The sequence below is a fragment of the Falco punctatus genome (assembly GCF_963210335.1).
Source record: "Falco punctatus genome assembly, chromosome: 9".
In the NCBI taxonomy this organism is placed as follows: domain Eukaryota; kingdom Metazoa; phylum Chordata; class Aves; order Falconiformes; family Falconidae; genus Falco; species Falco punctatus.
The window spans coordinates 4,485,760-4,510,342 of NC_137589.1; the positions used below are offsets into that span (position 1 = coordinate 4,485,760).

The following is a 24,583-nucleotide window of genomic DNA, read 5'->3' on the forward strand; positions in this document are numbered from 1 at the left end:
GCGGTAAGGGTTCCTCCGCTCCCAGCCACAACAGCCAGCGCGGGCACTAGTCTCTGAAATCAGACAATGTTGGGCTGTTGCCTGTAAATGACCACAGAAACAAGATTTGGATGGTATGTCTGGAATCCCAGAGGACGGACCAACCTTCAAGTCCCTCCACAGCACCAAGTTTCCCTCCCCACCCGGCTGCCTTTCAGTGCAGCAGACAGGCTGGTTACAGGAAAAGCAAGGCTCATTCACCTGCTTATTTCACATTACAACGTTTCTGATGCTGACGCCATTTCCCCCCAACGTGCTGGTCAGATGCCACGCTGCAACAGCGCTGGCACTGTCTGCAGTACCCACATTACTGGAGGATGCTTGATGAAAACACTGCAAGACACGCTTTTTTGAGTCCTGGCTATTTCAGGAAGGTGTTAAACACCATATTTAATCTCCTGAAGGGGTTATTCAGGGGGAGGTTGTACATTTCCTTTAGGAATCCCAGCAGATGAGACCAAGATTGGCCCAGGGCTATTTTTTTTTGTTTCTCTCCTAGCAATTATGATTTGCAGATAGGAAATCCCTGCCAAGTGCCCCAACTACAGGGCATGTGCTGGCTCTGGATGTGGAGCCAGCACTGACTTGGAAAGCAGGCACAGCAGTCTCAGTATAAAGAACACTTCTCCCACACTGTCTTCTGAAATGAGCTGGACAATACAGTGACAGCCACGCAGCTTTCTGGAGACAGTGGCCTGTCTTCTCTGCAAGAGTCTGGCCACTCTAGGGAGTATTATATCCTGCCCCGAGTCTTCCTGTGGTTTTATAGTCATATAGTGCTGTGCCTTTGGAAACATCCTCTTTCCTCTTGCTGTACAAAAGATCCATAAAATAAGGAGAGGAAAAGAACTATCTACCCAGGGGAAGCAGTAAAAGTGACGGCAAACAACACGCGGTTGGTATGCAAACTGCAAACTCAGAACAGATAAACCGAATAAATAAACTTTTCTCGAATCTCCTGTAATTACTCAAAACTTCCCTGTTATTTGTAAGGACGGCAGGCTGAACAAGGCAGAGGAGAAGCCTAAGCTAACAGCAGATCTTCATATTTCCACGTCGACTTCATCTCCAGTCCAATAAATACACAGTCCAAGCAGCTGGCCCGCGCATTACCGTGCCAATAGGTTGTTCGTTATCACTATTTGTTGCTTGTGCACAGCTTGGACATACAGCAGAACCAAGAGTTTTCAAAGGGAGTAACAAACATGCCTGAGAAACTCACTTATTTGGAAATAAAACGCTTTGAAACAACACAGACCCTTAGGAACCCCTTTGGGATTTGTGTGACCGGAGTAACTCCAAAGCCAGGACCCACCTCCACAAAGGACAACCCATTGCTGGGGGGGGGGGTGTTGCTCTGCAGGCTGGAGGGCAGCTCTCTGTCCCGTGCTCCCGAAGGGACATCACAGGGCAGAGTCCCCAGGGCAGCTGCAGGAGCCCACCAGGACCCCCAGCATGTCCACGCTCCTGCCCAGTCCCAGGCTTCAGCAGGGACCCGCAGTGAGCAGGGCTGAAGAACAGCCTCATCGCATGCAACTGCCTCTTCTTGCTCCCAGCACATAACGAAGCACAAGAAGAAAGCAAGGCAGACACACAGATAAAGAAAGAAAGAAAGACAGACAGGAATCTGGGGTGAAGAGACAGAGAAGGGAAAAAAAAAATGAGGAAAATGAAAAGATGACCAAAGACTCCATGACCTAAGATGGAGTAAGGGGAGGAGGTGACTGAGTTCGGAAAAAAAAGGCAAATTCAGTGTATTCTGCTCATGGGGCAACACATATCTTTGTTTAACAGGTTTTGCTGCCTCCAGCATTCCCTGGGCATCTGCCACAGAGATCTGGGCTGACTCTCCATACAAACAAGTGGGATTGATTAAATTCTATCACACTCTCAAGGATTTCTATAGGCATATGTCCTATACATTTGCAACACAGAGATCCGGCCAAATTCCCCACAGAGTAATTGCTATAGAAAACTGGTGTTTTACTGCCTAGTCAATCTTCTAGGAGTTTCCTATAAAGACAGGAGCTCCTGGATTTACCTGGCAACCAGCCACTTTCCAGATGATGGCCACCAGGGATCAAGTTGGTTTGCTAACTGGTCAAGACAGCGCTGAATACCGCTGCAGTCTGCACTCAGCCAGCCCCAGCCGAACACCGCACCGCAGCCCCAACACCCGATGCAGAAATACTCAGACAAGGCAGAAACGCTCTCGGTTGCTTTTCGTTCCCTGCCGCCTCCTGCCAGTTGAGCGGCTGGTCCATCAACGCCGCCTGCCAGGCTGCCTTGGAGGAGAGGAACGGCTGGTAATCAAGTCAGCACTGAAAAGGTCAGGCAGAAGTAGAAGGACGCTGCCAATTACCCTCGTGTTTAAGTTGTTTCACCTCTCCGCTGTTTGCCGTGCCCTTGCAGAGGGCTATGAGATGGGGCTTCTCTCCAGCCACTCTCGTAGGACTGCAGACTTTTCCATGCAAAAACCATGGGTGCATGTGAGCTGGAGCACCGCAGCTTTTCTGCACGTTTTTCCTTGAGCACTGCTCTCTTGGATAAAACCCACCTGGCCATGTTCGTGGGTTTTGCTGGGATGTAGCAGGGCCCTGGAGCACAAGCTGGGCTGGTCTGGCACTCCACTTTCAGCCCCAGATTCCTCTCCACCTACGTAATGGTTTGGTTTGCTTTTCCCCCAAACCTCTCCCTACACCTTTTCCTCAAGCTTGCAACACAGCTTGATTCCTCAGGTAAAGTCAGGAGGGCCAACACAGACTGTCACCAAGGCACTCGGGGTTACAGCATCCTGCACAGAAGAACCTGGCTTTTCCTGGGAAGGGATGCCTGCAGGATGTCCCCGCACCATCCAAAGGGGACGGTGTGGGAACGGCTCAGCCATCAGCAGCAAGTAGGTCCCACTCAGCAACTTCAACCTGTGCAGCAGATGATCCATAAAGGGCAGAAGAAATACACGCGTGGGCACGGTGCCAGCATGAGAGAGGGGACTGAGGGAGGTCTGTGACTGCCTGGTTTGCCCAGAGCCACCCAGAGATGATTTCTGCCCCCAGGACAAGGGCGTACGATGGTGGGCACTGCCTAAGAGCCAGCAGCACGCCGGCGTCAGGAGGCAATGTGCTCGTGTGCACCTACCGAGCCTGGCAGGAGCAGCAACCAGGCTGGGGCCGGGACAGAGGTCTCCATCCAGACCCCTCAACAACCAGGATCTGGGCTGCTGACAAACCCTGCTCCTCGAGCCTCCCAACGCAGTCACCCTGCATGACAGCGCAGTGGCCCGCGGCCAGGCAGGGACAGTCGCTGGGATGACAGCGGGGACCTGAGCTGCAGGAACTGGGAGCTGCAGAGCTGTTTATCCATTCCCATCAGATCCAGTTGCTCCTTTCGATCCAGGAAGCATCTGTCTGGATGAAACGATGCTCTGCATTATTATTCAGCGTGGGTAAGTTTGAAGCGTTTACATGGCAAACTCCACCGCTTCCTTTTAATTGTCTTGTTCTTTTGGTAACAGGCTGTGCTTTGGCAGGGACAAAGCCCTTGAGAATGGCCATACTAGTACACAAGTGTGTGGGATAAGGGTGCCAGAAGAAGCAATTTTGAGCTAAATAATGTATGCTGCAGCTGGAACGGAGGGTCCAAGGCACTGATGGAAGGCAAGGAGGTTACTCCATCCCCCGCTCTGCAACTATCCTATTTACCATCTCCTGTAACGCACTTCCCAAAACTTTCCAAGAGCCTCTTCGAGCAAATTCTGAGAAACTTTGTGTTTACGCGACATGAAAACACTCTCCTGAGACACAGCACGAATATTGCCACAGCGTTTTTTGTAGCTGAAAGGGATCCCAGGTCAGGATCTCAAGAATGCCTCTGCCTCTTGTGACTGGGGTGTGCAATGTTTTAAAAGCAATAAAAAAACCAGGAAGAAAGCAATACATGTGGGAGCTGCAAGACCTTTTGCAGCTCTTCAGGAGTGACGGGAAAGTGACGGCTTCAGCCGGAGAGGAACCAGACCTGCACATGGCTCTCCAGCCTGACGAGCCTGCCACGTACAAACGGCATGCTCCCTCGTCCACAGCCGCGCCGGAGCTGCTGCACAGCTGGCAGCACGAGCCAGCCGCAGTGCACTCCTAAACCTGCCTCCTGCTGCCAGACACCCAACGTGTATAATTTTTGCCGAGGCTTCAGCAGGAAACCGGTGAGATACAAAGACCTCAGGAAGCTGCTCTGACTTCCTAACACTCACGAGTGGCTGTCGGCTCTCACGTTCAATGACCTGCCTACAGAAAGGTTGAATGTGGAGCAGAGCTGGCACTAAGGGTACTGGCTCTGCCCTGGGCAGGTGTGGGGGGGTACATTTTGTGCTGCTGTCCCACTGTTTTCCCAAGCACATGCAAAGATGTCTTCCTTTGTTTTGCTCAGGCCAACCGCTTCACAGCTCCCAGGCCTAAAAGCACTGATGTTCCCTAACCAAGCACCAATCCCACACCATTCGATAGCTTACCCGAACGTTTCAGGACTTGGATACATACAAAAATGTGACTCGGCCACCAAGGTGAGGGGCAGGCAGGGATGGCAGCATGGGAACTGGGAGCACGGGACTGTAAAGATACTGCTTTGACAACCAGGGCACTGAGGCTGCCTGATACACCCCCAAACACACGTTCAAACCCCTCATCCCTCTCCCTCCCCAATTACGTGACCCGTCTGGAGCCTGGGCCCTTCCCGGTGACAGTGCAGCAGGACAGTGACAATGCACCCTCCTGCCCGTTCGTATAAGAAGGCGTAGTACCGAGCTGCCACGCCAGTTCAGACAGGCAGCCCGATCTAATTGTGTATTCCACTTTCAACAGTGGCCAGTTTCTGACAGCAGTTTAGGAAAATGTAGGAGATTTTATATTAGAATTTGTGCCCTGAAGGAAAATTGCCTTTTGAATTTTATTAGCAAGAATTTGGCTTGTGTCTTGAAACAAAGGTTTACAGTGCTACCGAGCCCCTTGGACTGAAACCCTGCCTCTGAAGGAGTCAAAGCAAATTTTCCTTCTGTCTTCTTTGGACCATTATTTTCATCTTTCAGGATTTGTTGTTTGGGGTTTTGTGTGTGCTTATAACAACCCTAAAATCCCACGGCGCTTTAGAGTTGAACGGGAAATCAAGGCTATGCGTTTCAACTCCTGCGAGGCACGCTGGCCTGGACAAGGTGCTTTCTTTCATGGTAAGAAAATAATAAATATTCAGCCAAAATGCAGCACAGCTCACAAACCCACAAATGCAGACAGGCCTAGCAATTATGAACTTGCTACAAAAAAGACCAGCCACAATTATTAAACTCCAGTCCAGGCGTTTTCCTCTAATATTAAATGATGGTAACAAAAGGGCTTCCAGGCCCATAGCTCTGCTCCTTCGCCTGCCCTCATTTTCACAGATTCTGCACAACCTCTCTTTTTCAGCAAAGCCTGTATTGTCCCAAAGGGATTGTCCTTGCTGTGCTGCTATCCCTGCTTCTAACAGAGGTTTTCAACTTCTATAAGGTGCCAGGATGGACAGGTGCTATCCGTGGCTTGTCAGAGGGAAACAGCCGTCGGCTCTCCTGTTCACACACGCGCTTGCTGCTATGACCTTCCCTGCACGGGGAATTTCTAAATACATAACGCCTCTCCTTACACGCAGGAAAAAAACCTGCAGATATGCTGGAAAGAGAAAAAATAGGCGGCTCCTGAAGAGGGCACAGAACGAGCTTTGTCCCCTTCCCCACGGCACCGACAGCTAAAGCTGCCTACAAAGGTCAGGTACTTCTTGCCTGCAAAGCAAGTGGAAGAATAGCGTTTTGACGGATTCTGGCTGATTTTTGGCCTGTGCCTCCCTGCACTCCCATCTGCATTCCCAGTTCCCACGGCCTCCGAGCAGTGACAGTGAAAATAGCCAGAGCAGCCCAGGGGCTGCGCGGATGAACTCCCAAGTATTTAGATTACTAAACCGCATAAATCCAGTCGATCCTCTGCCGCAGGAAAGGGTTCGGGGTGTTAAATAAATAGACAGTAAATTTCAGTGGATTTGGTAAAATTAGGATTGTCATTACTTTTCCATTCCAAGAAGACTAATCTGGGTTATAATTATCCCGGCTACAGCCAGTCTTTTCAATAGCTCGTACACTGATAAATGAAGCGTACGCTCTCACAAATGCCTCTCCTTCCCCTGATGTATGCAATGTGTTCCAGATGGATGGAGAAATCATTTTTTTTCTCTTACACTTGCTAAGTTATTTCCAGGCATCCAGTGGGCCAGAGCATCAGCAGGTGTAAATCAGCAGAGCTCTGCCGATTTACTCCACTCCTTATAGCGAGTGAGAATCCAGCCCTCTATTTCTAAACTTAAAATAACGTATTGCACATAAGTGGTCTTCCCTGAGCAATGTCCCGTAAATGAGCGCGGTACAAAAAAACCCCACCAGACAAACACAAAAGACGGTAATTGCACAAATCACTTTGGGCAGGCAATGCAGCGTGCCTGTCAGCTCCTGGAAAAAGCCACCTTAATTAGGCTGATTTAAATGCAGACAGGTTTTTTTTCCCCTTTCAACTGAGGTCTTTGTACCCGCTTTGTAGAAAGAGGAGTTGGCCTCCGAGTCCTCAGCCAAAACCTGTCCTTTCGCTCCACTAATGAGAGCCAGGACAGAGGGAAGAGCAACCTCAGCAGAGCCTGCGTGAGCCAGCCCAAGGGAGACCGGCACCTCCGACGCCTGACGAAGGGAGACAGAGACGCTTTTGAGATGAAAAAGGTCAACACCGCCCTGCGGAGGAACGGATTCTCCCTCTGCCCAGCCATGCCATTCCCCCGTGGTGCCAGGCTGTTCGCAGGGCACTGTGATTTCTCGAGCGCTGCCCGGGGCCAGCTGGGAGCCCATCTGCAGCAGGGCTGAGCCCACACAGATGCCCCCGCCGCAGCCGCGGGCGGTGTTTCCAACATATGTTTACACGTAATGCTCCAGAACTTTCAAACGAAGCATTGTGAGCAACTGACCCTGTGGCCAGCGTTAGTTTTAACCTCTGTGCCTCTTGTCCATCTGCCCACAGTTAAGGCAGGATCTCAAAAGCTCTGCTCTGGAAATAAATGCGTTCATGTTTGTATTTAGCAGGAAGACAGAGTAGAAAAACCCACATGGAAACCACCGAATGTCAATGGGGAAAAGTTGCTCTGTAAGCTGCCCTACATATGAGGCCGTGTCTGCTCTGTGCACTGGAGAGATGAGGATTTGGTGTGGGGAAGGGGATGTGAGCATTTCATTAAGGACTGCTGCTCAGAGCGAACGCACGATATGGTCGAATTCATGCCGTAAAGATCCTGCATTTTAAAAAGATGGTTATCTGAATATTATTTGGTAACTTGTGCTACGTGCAGCAGCACTGGTCATCGCTGTGTGTCCGCCAGTGCCTCTAGCCGCCATCTCACAGCCCTCAAACCCACTCCCTCTTCCCAAGTAAGTCACAGAATCATGGAATCGCTTAGTTGGAAAAGACCTTTTAAGATCATCAGGTGTAACTGTTAACCCAGCACTGCCAAGTCTGCCGCTGAACCATTTCTGTAAGCACCGCCTCTGTGCATCTTTTAAACACCTCCAGGGCTGCTGACCCCACCACCCGCATGGGCAGCCTGTGCCAGGGCTTGACCACCCTTTTGGTGAAGATATTTTTCCTAATATCCAACCTAAACCTCCCCTGGCGCAAATTGAGGCCATTTTTTCTTGTCCTGAAAGTCCTCTGCACCCACCTCCAATTCTGCACGTCAAACTACAGGGTGGCTATCTAGGGACATGTTTTCAAAGAGATGCAGCTTTAAAAGCATATATGCATAAAAATACAGCTTTGTACAAAACTACTGTATCATGAAGCTTAGGGGCTGTGGAGAGCAGGGTGATCAGTCATGCCAAAAACTGCAGGAAGGGACTTTTCAAAGCAAAAGCCCATTTGCTTTAGTAGAAGCCAACTCCCCACCTCTCTACATAGTTTAAAGATGACAAGGAAGGCGAGTGTTTGCTAGAACATCTCAACCAGCAAGGAAAAATAAACAGCTTCATCTGCAAGAATAAAAGCCAGTTCTTCCAGTGTGTACCTTGCTTTCATTTATGTCAGCTCCATTAATGCCCTGTGAAATGATGGGTCTGTAGTGGAGCAGCTGACCTGCAGTGGGACTGGCATTCACCGCTGGCATACACAGGATTTATTCCAGCTGTTCAGGTTTAGGTCCCTGCCTTTCACACGGTTACTCCAGTTAGGCTGTACTTAACAAAAAGCATCAGGGATCAAAAGCTAAGAAGTTTCACAGCGTAGCTGCAAGCAGAGATTTGTCTTTCGGAGAGGCTTCAAGCTCTCATGTGAAAAATGGCTAAAACACAGAACGACTGTCCAAGCCCCTCTCCGGTCCATATATTCAACCCTAGCGTGGGAAGGGAACCCCATTCCTGACCCGGCCTGAGCTGCCATCTGCCTTCCAGGGGCTCGGTCGATGCCAATGAAACACCTTTGCAACCTCAGCCTGGCCATTTCCCAGCAGACAACCAGGAATATCCTCATGCTTAATCAGACAAATCCTACGCAAAGGCTGATGAAGTGAAAAGCAGCTCATCTGCGCCTGGTGCTGCGGCAGATGTCTATAAACTGGCTTGTCAGTAGGAAAAGTGTCACTGCTGTGATGCCCTAAAAGCACGGAAACCCCAAGAAGGGCTGGCACACCTGAACACTTTCCAAAGTCTCTAACCAAACCAATCTGTTTCATATCAGATTAGACACCGATATGGCAAAACTCCTCCTCTCTTTTCATTATCATTGTTGGTCCAAAATGCCCAGCAGTACGCATGAAATCAGCCCTTGACATAGTGTTTACACGTTTTTTCAGCTTCATTTGGGACTCGGAGACCAAACATTGCCCGCGGTTGTGCTTTAGGCATCTTTGCTATAACAGCATTATAAATACATAATGAGAATTTAAAAAGCAGAAGGAAAACAGATAATGGAGACGCCCCGTCTAAACATCACACTTAGCTCTCACCGTCTGGAAAGAGCTACAAATTCCAGCATGCACTCATTAACACCGAGGTAAAGGTGTCCTCATTAGAAGAGCACAGGAGTCACCTGGCAGCATCCAGAGGAAAAAAGACATTAAGTTTCAGAGGAAAATTGCCTGCTGCATTTTTTGCACACTATCAATTTGAAAGGAGACAAAGACCCTTAGCACAGAAGCACGAAGAACTGGGTTCAAGTGATTTGGATTTAGAACAACAACAGCAAGGCCATTCATGCTACTTGAGTACAGAGTTGGATCAAATCCCTGAAGGTCAGCCTGGGCAAAGCTGCTTCCAAATGTCAGAGACCTGAAACCAAAGGAGGTCATTCAGTACCTGGCCATCTTGGGTGCTTCCATGGCCACCATGAGCAGTAGCCACGCACTTGCAAGTCTAAATCATGCAGACTCAACCCACAACCATGACTAGTATCACCAGCTATCACTGGGTAGGCTGATGGTCAGACCTTTGACTGCAGCTCAACACCTTTTAGCACATCTAAAAGGAAACAAAACTGTTGCATTTATGGGGCAAGCTCTGCCTGGATGGGACCTTTTTTGCTCCTATCATCTCCCCTCGAGTTACACACTGACAATGCTCCCAAAACCCTTTTCTGACATGCGGCTCCGATCCTTCTCCTCCATCTTTTCTTCCCCATTCCCTCGTTCCCGATTCACAGCCACAGGGAACGTGCCGCCTGATTCTCCATTGACACATGCGTTTAGCACTCCTGCGGGGAAAGCAACGAATCTGGAAGCTTTTCCAGCTTCCCCTCTGGATGATGTCACCCTGGGAGGGTGCCAGCCTGGGTTACCAGTGGAAATCCCTCACTTCAGGGTCAGACACCCTCCTATTTTTAGGCTTGATTTCAGCGTCACGCAGCCAACAGCCAAGCTGAACAGTTCACGTTATTCAATGGCAAACGCCTGCCAGAGCTGGAACAAAGCTCGGCTTTGTGGCAGGTGAAGGGGCTCTGCAGCACAGGAGCCCCTTTTAAAGGCAGGCGGCAGCTGTTTCGCTCGGCACGGTGCTCCGGCAGTTCATGCCAAGATGAAAACCACGTCAAGCTCCCACCCTCCACAAACTGCAACTGTAAACCCAAAACCAGGGTCTGAATTTGATCTGGCACCGTGGAGCACTGCTAGCTGCACCCTGCCCCATGTAGCCCTCTGGAAATTCGCACAGTGAGAAACACATCCCCTCCAGTACAAACTGGGAACTGGCAGCGTCCCAAGGGGTGGGGAGGGGGATGGGGGAGAGGGGCCTTGTGGCTGCAGCGTGCAGGGTATTGTGCAGCCCACAGCCTGCGAGCTCACATACACCCGCTCAGCTCTCCCCAAATTCTCGTTAGTGCTGAAATAACTCTTCCCGTGAATTTCCATACTTGCAGCACATGGATCAGCCAATGCCTGTGCTGTGCTTTGGCCATTTAAGCAAGTGATGCGCTGCTGCAGGTAGGGCTGGTCCCCACCAAGATCTGCCCGGTGTGCTTTAGGATGACAGGACTTACAGCTACAGGTGCCCAGCTCCCACTGCGGAGGCAACCCGGGGACCAGCTCGGGTGTTTGTTTGCTCGGCTGCTGTTGGAAACGGGGCAGGCTGACTCGCAGCCCTTCTCCCCGCAGGAACGCAGCAGCACAGCCACATGCGCTGCACAGCCAGGCTGCCCTCCCAGGGACAGGCTGCACAGCTCTGCGTACTGTGTCTGCTGTGTGCGCTGACAGCGGTCACAACGGGCTGGGAGTGAGTGGAAGCTGGCAGGGCAAACCTGACACCCCCTCCTCCCAGTACACCTCAGGGGGCACTCAAAGTGCAACTGGGAATGGAAAAGCAAGCGGAGCTGTGAAATAAAAGCATACACTGGCACAGGGAACATGCAAGAGACGTGGCCAAGAGCACCCTCTAAAATGACGAGCGAGTCCCTGAAAGTGCCAGAGAAATTATATTTACACAGGAAGGGGTCTACAGATCAGGAGCGGCACGTAGCAGGGTATTAGACCAGCTGCTGATGTGGGGCCATTTTAGACTTGGTCAGAGTGGAGTTAAGAAGAAAAGGAGAAAGCTTTTGAGAGGAGCTGTGGGTGCCTACAAAGGGCGACAGGGTGTGCAGCAGCTGCAGCCAGCGGCCAGTTCCCCAGCCCTGCTCCCCACAGCACTGAGACCCATCCCTGGTTTTAGATAAGCCTGTGGCTCAAGTTTAAAGAATCAACACAGGATGCAGACCCCATACAACAGCCCCAGCCCTACAGGCTGAATGAGCTTGTGTTCGGCAACCTGTGAGCATGCAGGGCTGAGGTGTAACCATACACACTGCTGACAATGAAAACCACAGGCAAGGACGAATCGTCATCATTTCAGGGTAAAGTGTGAACATGAGTCACATCCCAGCACCAGCTGCAAGCTGTCCTCACCCCCAGCGAAAGGCACTGCCCAGCGCTGGCAGCACCGGGAGCGCTGCTCTTTCACCCAAACCCCTTTTCTCACATCACACTTACTCCTGCCACAGCACTCACCGACGGAGCCACTGGAGTTCCCCAGCGTGTGCAGAAGACCTAAAGCTGGCACTGCCGGCTGCTTTCTTTCAAACTCTGGGCAAGCCACCTCGTGCCTCTCAAGGGGGATGAAAACCAGCCGCTGGCCCAAGCCCAGCAGGAGCAGCTGGAGGGGCAGCAGCGCCCATGCCTTGCGGCTGCTCCCTCGGCCTCAGCAGGCTGGCGGCTCCATTCCCACGCACCTCAGAGGACACCTCCCTCCGTCACCTCTGCGTGCCTGCAGCAGGGTCCCCAGCAGGGCTCTGGAACCAGCCGCGATGGCTGGTGGTCCTCTGAGCACCCCACTCCCCTGTGACTGCACAGCCGTGTGCCCCAGCAGACGGCAAAACAAACAGGGCCCTGCTCGGGATCTCAAGAGCAGAAAACACACCAGGGACTAGGCAGCCACCCTGGCTTGTTGGTTAAACTCACTCTTCGAGGAAAAAAACAAATGTCACTAGATATGCCTGCATCCACGGGCCACAAAGTGCAGCGTTAAAGCACAAATGCCCAGTTGTTTTGTGCACGCAGGGTGCCAGCACAAGGTACTGCCCCTGCACTGCAGCTGCTGAGCGTGTTGACATGGCGAGCGAGATCCCAAGCCAGAAGATTAAATTTCAGATACCGAACCATTTGCTCCGAGGGCGTTACATCAGCAGCTGGGTTGGCCTGTGCCTCTCCTTGGCTTCTCTCTCCCTTTGAAAATGACACTTTGCTTTGGTCTTATCGATCAGAGCGCTCTCCCCTTCCACCGCACTCCCCGTGCTGCTGAGAGGACTCCACGCACCAAGCTAGCCAGGATGACATTTAACTACAGGGAAAAAAAAATATGCAGAGAAGAGGAACCTGTGTTTTTAAAAAAGGAAATCTCTAGTGAAACCACAATTGTGTAGCTGTCCCAGCTGTGCCATTTCTGCAGCACATTTCAACACGCTCATTAGGATTTTTACGGAAATAAAGTAGTTAGTGATTGGTATGGTATTCATCAACGCTGTCAAATGCTGAACAAGCTAATACAGCTCAGCATTCTGCAAGTGACAAGTGTTGAGAAACACTGCTGCGCTCAGCCAGCTCCCAGGACTGCTTCGCTGTGGAATTTCTCCACTGCAGCCTTATGCTGGTGCTAAGAAAAGGGCCCTGAAGATAGAAATAAGCAATGACCTGCTCCCTGTCCCGTCTCATAGCCTGCAGCGCTCGGGCTTGTACCAGGGAGGGAGGCCAGGGGTCCAGCAGGAGCTAGAGCTGGGCCTGTCCCACCCAGAGCCTGCGGGTCCCCTCAGAACGACAGCTCGGCTGCGGCCACGGGTGTCTGCAGTGACAGCGGGTGCTGACAGGAGAGATGATGCTGATGAGAGAGATGAACACACTCTGTGGAAACCCTGGAAAGCCCCTGAGCTGCCTCCTTTCAGGCAGTTCTGGCACCACCACCTCAGCTCACGAATTATCTATCTGCAGAGAGGACAGAAAGGCAAAGGTGTTGGATACGCAGCTGCCAAGGGCTCTGGTGTCACTCACGCAGGCGCACGACCATGTCAGGTGGAGGACGGCTGCCAGCCCAGGCTGAAAGACCATGTACTACCAAAACATCACAGCACCAGAGCAAAAGAGACTGAAAGCAAAATGGTCATTAGCTTTGGATGCTTTTCAGAGAGGGTCTGGAAGCGGTTTAGTGCCATACATCAAGCCCACCTGACCCACGTGCCCTCTCAGGTCCCACTGCCTCTCGCTTCTAGTAGCAGATACTGGTACCACCTCCTCCTCTTTCAGCCCTTTATTTATCAGCTTTAGAAGAGAAATGGAAACCTTTCAGACAGCTGTCTCTGCTAGTGCATGTGTTGTGTGGATGTCAAGCAAAAGGGGAAGCAAAACTGCAGCACAGGCTGATTCGGTCACTACCATCTTGATTTGCAAAATGCAAATCGCTTCCTTTCCTTGGTGTTTGAGATGTGACAGCTGATCAGGGCAGCACTGCTAAGGAAAAGTCAGTGCTTAGACAGGTAGAGAGCAGAACTGTCCAGGTTGCGGAGTGATACTACTCTTCCTCACTGGCCTGATACCTTCCTCCCTTATTTGTCCTTGCTCCTGCTCTCATCACAGACTGATCTCTTTTCTGATATTCAGGCCAATTTTTTCAGAACAGCACATGAACATACATACAGCACCTAGCCTGGCTACATCCTGAGCCCACACTGCTTCCTCAAGGTTTATTATTGTACCAACGAATAAATTAACCTGCCCATAAAAAAGCTCCAGAACTCCCATTTCTCTTTTAGACTGAAGATAATTAAATTTACACATTAGCTACAATGTAGCGGAACCCTTTATTCCCCCTTGCTCCTTTCAGGTCTGTTTTAGCCCAGGTATGATCTGCATTTACAACAGAATAAAACACAACAGAACAGAACAGTCCAGTTGAAAGGGACCTACAATGATCATTCAGTCCAACTGGTATTTCTAATATCAAACACTTTACTGGAAAGTAAACACTTGGCTATGTTCAGTTAAGGAAACAGAAATACCCAAGACACACAAAAGATGATTCTTTAGGGTCAGAAGGTAAAATCTTCCGCTTCCCAAGTTCACCACTTGTAGTTTAACAGGAACATATTTCCAATGTAATTTGTTATTTTGCATTGCAATTGGCTAGACCCTACGCTGCAAAGTGGATGGTTGGATTGTAGCACTGTCCTACAGCAGTGAGAACTTAAACCTTTTCATAGTCCACCATACCTAAAGCACCAGGTACTAAAACTGTAATTTCTGTGTCTGGACACTTGAATGTACTAGGAAAATTTAAGGCTGTCATCAGATGAGTATGCATATGCTAAGCTACTGCAATATTTACTCTGAACTTCCCCTCCAAAGCTGATTCAAAGATTACAGTAACCAAATCATGGTTGATAAATTGATAAACACACGTGAAGATCCTCACATGGACAGAGCAAACTGTGATTTGACTGTGCAATAAATGGCGAACAAGACTATGCCTTAGGATTGACTGCAATCAGCTATCATGCTAAAATGAAAACTGACTTACTGACACCAGGTTTTAATAAACATTGCCTAAGACGTCAACTAACGTCAATTACAGTACAGCTTTTTACAGTGTAAATATGGGTTGGAAGTCTTTCCATTTAATACTTGAAAGAGGCTTAATTACCAGGACTGTGAGGCCATCAAAACGCCTCTCGTTCAGCTTCAGCACAAAGGGAGTGCCTCTGCCTGTTCTTTCTCATTACGCACTTCTGGTATGCTCCATCAAGACCCAGGAGATGTGAACAAACTAATAAAATTGTTCATCTCGGCTGTGGTTAGCAATGCAGTGAGCAAGAACACGAGGGTGGAAGGATGCTGCTTCTCTGCAGAGCAGTAAGATGTGACTATTTCTTTACAAAAGGTGTCATGAGCTTTCATTTACAGTGACAGCTGTGAATTCATCTATGGGTGGGAATCTTATTTTTTAAGAATGATTTTATAACTTCATTTAGGAGGTTATTATAATAACCTAACCTCGTTTTCTCAACCGTTAATCATTTAACAGTGGCAGCCTAAGAGACTTCTCCTCTGTCACAACTTTTGTCTTGATTGCATATGGATTTTTATTCTGGCAAGCCAATCTCATATAAATCTGTACAAATTCTGTATGTTTTCTTAATCAGATAAGAGGAACAGATCACATGCCACTTTATTAAGAAAGTCAGGATAATTATTCTCAGAGGATAATTATAAAGTGGGGAAACTGAAGAACAGCAACATGAAGTAACTTGACCCAGTTCTCCCAGAGAACAGTGGCAGAGCTGGAGAGAGATGACAGCTCTCCCAGGCCTCCATCCTTTTATCCTCCATCCCTGGAGTATCCTTTATGTCCGTAAAGAGGCAGCTTAGGGATGTTGCAGTATCAGCCACGGCCATCAGATAAATCCCTAATCAAAGAAAACCCCACATGGGCACTGGGTACTACTGCCATCAATACTACTGGCTACCGCCACACACCAGCGACGGGAGGTTCTTTACTTACAAATCAAGACCTGCAAATAACAACATGGAGAAAGGGGTAAGTAATTCTTCCACCCTGCCAAAAACCACCTGCAATTTGACACACTGACGCACCTGAAAGCTGATTCCGATGTTACAAGGAGACAGCTGGAAAAGCCTCAAAGCAATTTTTCTCTGCTCTAACTTGCATGCTACAAAGGAATGAGGATATTACACAGCGTTGCAGAATCAATAGTTATTGTGGAAATTATTGGTTTGATGTCAAGGCCAATTAGCTGCAAGTGGAATTAGCACATACCCTTGTGAGGGAAGACATGTACATGTTCTTCCCTAGATGGGAAAGATGCTGGCTACCAAGGGCCTCCCCACAGGTGTGCACAGAAACTTCGTAATTAGCATCAGGTTTCCCAATCCTGCAAAACCTAACACCAGCTTCTTCTCTTGGCACACAAGAGTCTGCAGCAACGACCTGATCTGTCCTGTATATGGGACAAACAGAGAGGGCAAACCCGCAGAGCAGACTGACCCTTTGCATTTGGATTTTACACCTAAGAGAGGCTACGCTTGGCCAACCCAGCTACTCACCCTGTGTCAGAGAACCATGCTGGCTGAGATGGACTCAAAATATCATCTTATCCCTCCGCCTTGCCACCGTTGCCCTGATTTGTGCCAACAGAAATTTTATTCCATGTTGCAGCTAGGATTTATTGCATTTCGTGGACTAATCTATGCTATGCCTGGTTTGGCTACTGAGAAAGAGCTCAACACTTGAGAACGAATCCTGCTGGAAGATAAAATGCTTTAGAGGAGAAGATAAGTACAGATGCAGGAGTGAGGAACGTGCAAAATCTGTCATACTAAAGGAAATCAGCTGCACAAATTTTATTAAAGAGCTAACCTTCAGGACCTCCACGCAAGGTGGTGTAAAACTGAATGGTTTTGCAGTAGCTTAATCCACGCTTTGAATCTCACCGTGGGGGCGGCCAACACTGCAGAAGGCCTTGCAGAGCCCAGGAGGGAGAGAGCCCAGGGAGGGAGGCAGCCCCGGGGCTACACCGGCTCTCCGTGCATGCCCCTTCCACGCCTCCTCTGCACCCTGACTCGCCTGCCAAGCCAACCACCCTCACTCTGCCTTCACAAACGCATTCAGTGGGCAGCTGGCACCCACCACCGCTGGCACCGAGCAAGGCGGCACCCACACCACCGAGAGAAAGGCTCCTGCAGCACTGCAGGCTGTCAGCTTCTTGTGCCCAGCGGGAGGATGCCTGCCCTGCGCACGACCTGTCCGCCCCTACCTACTGCTGAAACCTCTGCAGCAGCAGCTTAATCAGTTCTTTCCACAAAAGGCTTTCAGGGCCAAAGAGGACTTTTTCTTCTGGCTTGCTAAAGCAAGTAAGATGGACCACCTTGCTTTGCAGCCTGCAATCTCCGTGCAATCGCTGAAGTCCCTTTGAAATACAATAAACAGTACAATAAACCTTGGCTCACGTGTCATCGTCTGTGCTACATGCATAATCCTTGGTGGCACGTGGTGGGCAGCAGACCTCAAAAATGTTCATGTAAACTGCATCGACCCCTGAAATAAGGAGAGCTGCCCTGATGCACACCGCTGCACAGGAGGTGACAGCATCTGCCAGCTGGGGACAGCATTTAGGTGGGGATGGAGGGGCACAACAGGATCCCTTGGAGCTACAGAACAAGATGCAAAATGCCTTCACTGGGATAACTTGTGCAAATAATGTCATTTCCATGTATCCAGCAGTATGCAGTGAAATGCACCTGCAACAATTCTTCGGGACAGTTTCTCTGTTATTTTTTATTTAATTTTTGAAGCAGCTCTGCATCTGTTTTGCTGAAGCAAGGCACCATTGTTAGGGTGGAAATGGAAAAAACTACTCACAGCTGTAGAAACACAGAGGCAACTCAATTGGGGTGATCACCCACGTCCTGAGCTGCAAGACTCTCGTTACTGAAACCTGTGGAAACCCCACCACACCAACGCTCAGAAGCTACAGCAAAACCCTGATGCCTTTGTGCACTACACTTTGGCAAAGACAGCCTTAGATCCCGGGCAGGTCCCGAAGCTGTGGCTAATGCTGAAGAGCATGTACTAACGGTGCCATCCAGAGGTACGCGGGTGTAGCACACAGCTCTGTGTCAGCAAGGACTATCACAGATGAGAAAAAGGGGACCTACACACAATCTCATAGATCAGACTTCAAACTAAACCCTCCATAAAATAATCACATTTCCTGTTATTTTTAATTTATCTTGCCCATCAACTTTAATTCACTCTTTTTCCCCCCCCCATCTCTCTCAATACTCACTGCGTGTTTTGATTTTCCATGTATACTAAATCACTCATTCTTAAAATTACGTACATCTCTGACCTCTCTTGGCAAACGAGAGCTATTTCATTTCACTCGCAATTGCTACCAACAGGACTGGCACCACATGCTCAATTTAGAGACGTTCGACTGTATTTCAGTGCCATACAACAGTACACAATTTCTCATCACAGCAACCACACACTGAAACAGGAACTGTAACAGTGGAAAGCAATCTTTTTTCCCCCACCTAGAACAGCTGATGACTCCCTTTCAGCTGTGAAATCATGACTCAAACTTGACACAAGAAAATGTTTTCCCAGCATATGATTATACATATTTATGTGTGTGTGTATATACAGTTTATGTCAGTTGCCTGAACAGTTTGGATGGAGCATCACCTGGGGCATATTTTGATGGGCAAAGTACGTCACAGGAGTTATTTGTTAGTAGCAAAGGTCTAATTTACCTCTGCGTGCAGAGATACCTCCTTCACTGACACCCGTATCTGTGTGACATTAAGATGGGGATTCAGGAAGTGATGCCATTAATACCAGAGGAAAATCGACCTTGAATTCAAAGTTGAATCCTTATTTTCTCCTTTAGAAAAGTAATGGGATTACACAGATTACAGACAAATAATCTGAACAGCACACATTATATACTTCATTCATTAATCTTTGGGATTTTCTGAGCTTGATTCAGACCGGTAACTGATTTTGAATTGTACTATCCTAAAGATGTAAAAAGAGACAAAATACAATTACAGCTGTATCTGTCTCTTTTTTTCTCAGAAACCATCGCTTACTGGTCCATTAGAAATAAGGCACTGGATAGCATTTTATCACCTTACACGTACTAAAAGGAAAATTGAGAAGCAGATTGACTTTAAAACTAGCAAAGTAACTTTCAGATAGCCTATGGCAAGCACCATTCTCACGTGCTGCATCCTGCCCCAAAAATGGTATTCCTCATCTACAGTCTCAGTATTTGAAAAATCAAGAAAAACTGTAAAAATATAAATTATGTCAAATGACAGATGGTGTTGCTGAACCACGTTTACTACAAAGAGGCATGGTTATGGTTAAAAGAAGACAGTTAAGAGGAGATTTTGCATGTTACAGAATCCAAATGTTAAGTGTACGGACTGATGTCTGCACTGCATTTGGAGACCCACCTTGCGCCAACCTCAAACCTGCCCTGGCCTGAGTATCGTACGACGGCTTCATTTTCCACCAGTCAAGCCTGGACCATCCCCTGCTTATAACTGCACTGGGGTCTCCTATCAGCAGCTGCAGGAAGGTAGCTCTTGAGTCAAAGAAAGCACAAGATCATGGAGACACCTGCACAGAGAAGGGTTATTTGAAAGAGATGAGCGAGCCTGCAGAAGCCTGCACTCTGGTAGGATGAGAAGTGGAGAAACAGCTCCCGCATTTCAGACATGTCAGTGCTGAATACACGTCTGGAGGAAATAGCAGACATATGGAGTCCTTCATAAAGCTGTGAGATATGACCTACAGAGATCACTGAGTCGACAGTCTAATTTTATAATCTTAACCCTGCTAGAAGTTTCAGACACATCTTATATCAAGTGTACAACACTTTCACGCAGCAGCAAAAAAATAATAAAATAAGTGAAGCCCAAGAAACACACCAGTTCTATGCACTGTGATGAAAAAATTATAGCAAGAATTTAACAGAAAATATTTCTTTGAAAGATCAAAGACAACATGTCTTGCCCTTCCTGCCACTTCCATATACAGTGTTTACCCAAACTGCATTTTGCAAATGAAAATGTCATCATCCACCCAAGCCTAACTGCTGCACAAGGAGGTGTTTGTTCAGACAACAAATGCAAGTGTACATTGACAGCAAATCTGTGCCACCAATGGGAAAAGACCTGGAAAAGGCAGGGAAAAATGCAGTCTTGTGCTTTGAATGCATACCAGGTTCCAAACCACAACTCCTTTTCTCCCAGAAATTAATGTGTTGCATGGAAATCTGAGCGCAGCGTTGTTTAGCAGAAAACTAAATAGAAAAATCATTACCTACAATTATTTCCCCTCTTTCCACAACTGCCCCCACGGGGTGCGGGGTGTAGGGTGTGCACTGACCTGTACTTCCCCGTCCGCACTTGCAGAGCTCTCATACCGCACCGCTGGGCACCTCCTACATCACTCACAATATCATCTCCAATCATGATGGCCTGTCAAAGCAATGAAATACAGGAAATCTGGCATCAAGTGAATTTTATTTCTGCCATACGTCACGCTCCTTTGACATAACAAACAGCTTGATTTGATGTTTAATACTGCCATCAGACAAATTAAACAAGATAATATTGTCATCGTATTGATTAAAAGTCATCCTACCTTGAATGTAATTTGTGCCATAGCTCCTCGAGCAATGTACTAGTGCACTATACATCCATACAATTTGTAATCAATCACAAAAATCAAAGTGAATTGGCACACAGTTCAAAGAAAATGTTGGATTTTATGAAGTTAGGCCTATTCTGTTCCTAACGATCCATTTACTTTATGCTCCAAGCAGTTTAAATTAAGCTTAACTTTTTAAACATCTCCTTAAAACTGGTATTCTGAAAGCAAGACAAAAGCTTAAGCTTGTGATCACTGAGATGTATAACTTCACAGAGCCTGATCCCAACCCGTTCTCAAGTTGACACAGAAATTTCAGGAAATCACTTTAAAATCTAATTTATTCATTTTTGCACAATGTGACACAGTATGTAGAGGGCTAGCACGGTTTGCGTTAGTCAGCTTAAGTCTATGCAAATACTAATAAGCTCAATTGAGTAGATTACCCCAAAAAATGTAACTGAGAAAAGATCTTCTGCTTGTGCTATTTATCTGAGTGTCTGATGAAAATACGCAGCATGCACGCTACCTTCCTGTCGTTGTTAAAGAACTTTGTTAAATTCAAGTGTATCAACCAAGGTGTCTTTTTCATTGACAACCATGTCTACAAAATTTCAAGTGCTTATTATCATCCTGCATTAAAAATGATTACGTTTATTTTATTCTTCAAAGTTAAAAATGGTTGGGGAGGTGTCATTTTATAGTTTCAACAAAAAACCAGCATACACATAAAAAAGTAATCTTCAATTAATAAACAAAAAATCAGCTTTCAAGCCTCCAAAGGCATTCTGGATTACTCAGAACAGAGGCAGCACCAAAAAGTGAGGAAGCACACCAGCTTTGAAAATATGTAGTCTAGTTTATCTATCCAGTCTTGAAGTGTTCTTTTGCACCTTTTTGCATCAAGGTTGAATTTTATCTAAAATACATTCATTAGTTGCATCTTTGACCATTTGATCTTTACCTTGTTGAATAAGCCTCCTGCTTCAGAAACGTAACTGCCGGGCTTTCACAACAGCACCCTGCAACCCTAGAAATTCCTGCCTGAATTTCCATCCCTTCCATATACTTTTGATCATTTTCCTACCTGCACATCAGATATGTGAAGTCACTATGCAAAGTGTTTCTTTTTTTACTAAAGAAATTGCTCTGTGTGGTTTGACCTTTTTCCAGAGTCTGCCATGGTGGGTCCTTGCCCCATGTGCGGGGCTTGGGAGGTTAAAGGACCCGTTCGCAAAGGGACCAGGAGCGGTTACTGGGAGCAGCACCAACAGGGACTGCGCTGGACACGCACAGAAAGCCAACCCAGCATTTTTCCATCTGTGAAGAACTGATAAATAGGCCCTTGCCAGAGAGGTCATGGGAACCAGGCACACACGGCAGAAGCAGGCATCGAATTCTCCAGAAGCAGCAATCTGTGGGAATGCTGAGTCTTTCCATACAGCTGGCTGCAGCTTTAAGGTCAAAAACATACAGAAAGTCTGCGTTGCAGGCACCACTCCGGCTACCAGTTCTGCTGAATATAAACCCCCCTCGTTCCTTTGCCTTCCCATGGAAGCACCTCTTTTTTACGTAGCCTGCAACCATACAAGAACCATTTTATCTTCTGCATCACCCACACCTCAATTCCCGTTCTGTAAGCAGTCTGCTGGGCAGGACTAAATCATACTTATTTAAGAAGTCTAAGAATGCTAAAGCTCCAGGGGTATTAATGATCTAATGACAACAGAATCTTCTCTCACTCATTACAGAGCATGTAAAGGAAATCTCAGGGTATACCTAAAGCCACAGCTGAACAGAAGATTTTCCGAGTGTTCATAAGCCAAACTGAGCGATGAACACATGCATCCAGAACAACTTCAGCCTATAAACACCAAATCTTCTTTTGCCTAACGCATCAGGTGCGGCGTGCAAGATTATATATTGTAGTTACCAGCCTAATCTATCTTCCACGTTGGCTTTTAATACTGTCTATGAGAGGGATGCCGATCAACCCTCAGGTGATGGGATGTAACAGGCTGCCCTCTCAAGCCAAGGCTCATTTGCCTGGTACCATGTCGAAGCAGTTTATTTTGAAACAGTTCCTACGTGCCCACCCTTGCTTCCTTTGGCCCAGAAGAGCCACGGCTGTGGCTAGGCTTTGAGAGCTCCTGTAAGGAGCACAGAGACATCAGGACCTGTGGGTATGTTTTCCCACAGGGAAGCAGCAGCAGCAGGCTTTGGGACAGGCAGCTCTGCCTTTCCAGCTCTCTGCTCACAAGCCACTTTACAGCCACCAGACGATGGAGGGCTCGGTCTTTTCCAACCTTTCATTATTGGACCATTTTCCTTACCCACTGTGCTCATGGAAACCTGTGTGTTCCCCATAAGATGCCTTCCCCTCTAGATGGTTCACCTTTCCTTACCGCTTCTCCAAACAAGCAATCCAGCATGAAATAGGGAGAAAAGGATGGGTTAATTTTAAGTAATTAGTAAATAAAGCATGTATACGCAGACAGGGAAAACAAAATAATCCCGCAATTACATGCAGAGCTGCAAACAACCTGGCAGCACCGCTCCCAGCCCACCACCATCACCGATTTCCCCCCAAGCTCCTCTGAGATATTTAATCATTCTCAACCACTGGTTTTTAATGGTTTATAATCCCCTCTTCTTATAAAATTCCTTCCAACACCTCCCCGAGGGGGACAGAGCTCAGCTGTGGGGGGGACCTCAAGAGCAGAGCTGCCCTCCATCACCAGCACGCCCGTGCTCAACCTGAGCCGAGACATTCAGGATGAGATTTTGGAAGTAAAGACAATTTTATTCCCAGGTTCTCCAAACCCTAAAAAGGAATTTCCTCTGCAAACAGGAAAGGGCAGGGCAGGGCAGCCCACCAAGCACTCGCTTGCTGGCTGAGGCTGTATTTTTACCCCATCCAGGCAAGTTTTCCTGCAAGATGCCTGGCATCCCTGCGAGCGCAGCTGCAGATGAGCAGCGATGCCTGTCCAGGCCAGCTTGTGGCATACGCATACAAAAATGTACTCCAGCCCCTGGGGATTTCACAGATTTACTATCGGTGAAGGGCAATAATCACTAAAGGAGGAGCAATTATTCCCAAATCATTTAGGATTTAAAAAATCATTGGCAAGAAGATAGAGGTCAAAAGGTGCACTGTCAAGGGAAATAAAAAAACCCTACCTGTCAAACCTGGGTCTAACTTCCTCTCTGACTGCAATATGGTAAGAAGAGAGAGAAAGATATAAAACTGAAAGGTCACATACCCACTGAAAGCAAGAATTAAAAGATCCCCGTTCATGTTCACATTTTACACAGGGATCACACCATTAATCTGTCCAATTATTCTGCGGAAGTTACCTTTTTTAGATCAGTGAAAAATTTACTAAAAAGGCGGCAAAAATGCAGTGAGACAATCTCTCTGGTTTTAAGACAAGTCATCAAAGAATTAAGATGTGCCTAAATTGTATTTTCCTAAACCATACAGCTGGTGAGAGATGGTGTGTGTGGTTGTACACACGTAATAAATAAAGCACACGTCTGCTTAAGCCGAGTGAAGCCACGGCTCTTAAAGAGTCCCCACCAAACTCAACCCAGATCTGCAGCGATAACGGGGGAGATGAACATGACCTCCAAGGATTTTGGGGTGGGAAGGCACAATACAATCCTCACTGGACAAACATCTGTGTTGGAGAGATCACCATCATGGTCAGCAATCCTACTGGTGGTGTCTGGGCCACAGACCCAGAGCTGAATGTGTGTGAGGATTGCCTCCTCTTACCCACAGGAGTAGCCAACACTAATAAGCCTTCAGAGGGGCTGCCAGGGTGGTAAATGGGAACCTTAGGTATTTTTTGTCTGCAAACAAAAGTTCTAATATTAACTAAAACGACAGAAAAATGTCTCATCAGAAAAGGAATGACTGAGTAAGAAAATCAATGAGGCAGAAAGATACAAACACCCCGTACCACCCAGCGATGCTCGGGTTGCAAGGCAGTGCTTACTAGGACAAGCTCAGGGATGGTACTTTGGAGGCTGAAGTCTACGGAGGATGCAAATAGAGAGACACGCAGAAAGAAGTGCTCTAACGTCAACCAAATACTGAAGCCCTGAGGAGGACTGGGGGATGTTAGTCAGCGAGAAGCCCAACACGACCCGGCAATGTGCGCTCGCAGCCCAGAGAGCCCCCCGTGCCCTGGGCTGCATCCCCAGCAGCGTGGCCAGCAGGGCGGGGGAGGGGATTCTGCCCCTCTGCTC

At 47.9% G+C, this 24,583-nt stretch overlaps 1 protein-coding gene across 3 annotated transcripts in view; it reads right to left on the reverse strand.

Annotated features, from left to right (window-relative positions):
- LHPP (phospholysine phosphohistidine inorganic pyrophosphate phosphatase) overlaps positions 1 to 24,583 on the reverse strand; it is a 93,305-nt gene that overhangs the window by 43,417 nt on the left and 25,305 nt on the right. For all 3 annotated transcript variants that reach the window (XR_013930564.1, XR_013930565.1, XM_080403171.1), the window contains exon 6: positions 20,066 to 20,157. Coding sequence is in view for 1 of the 3 variants with exons in the window: in XM_080403171.1 (XP_080259297.1) it covers positions 20,066 to 20,157 (92 nt within the window). In the remaining 2 variants the exon portion in view is untranslated. The remainder of the gene's footprint in view (positions 1 to 20,065; positions 20,158 to 24,583) is intronic.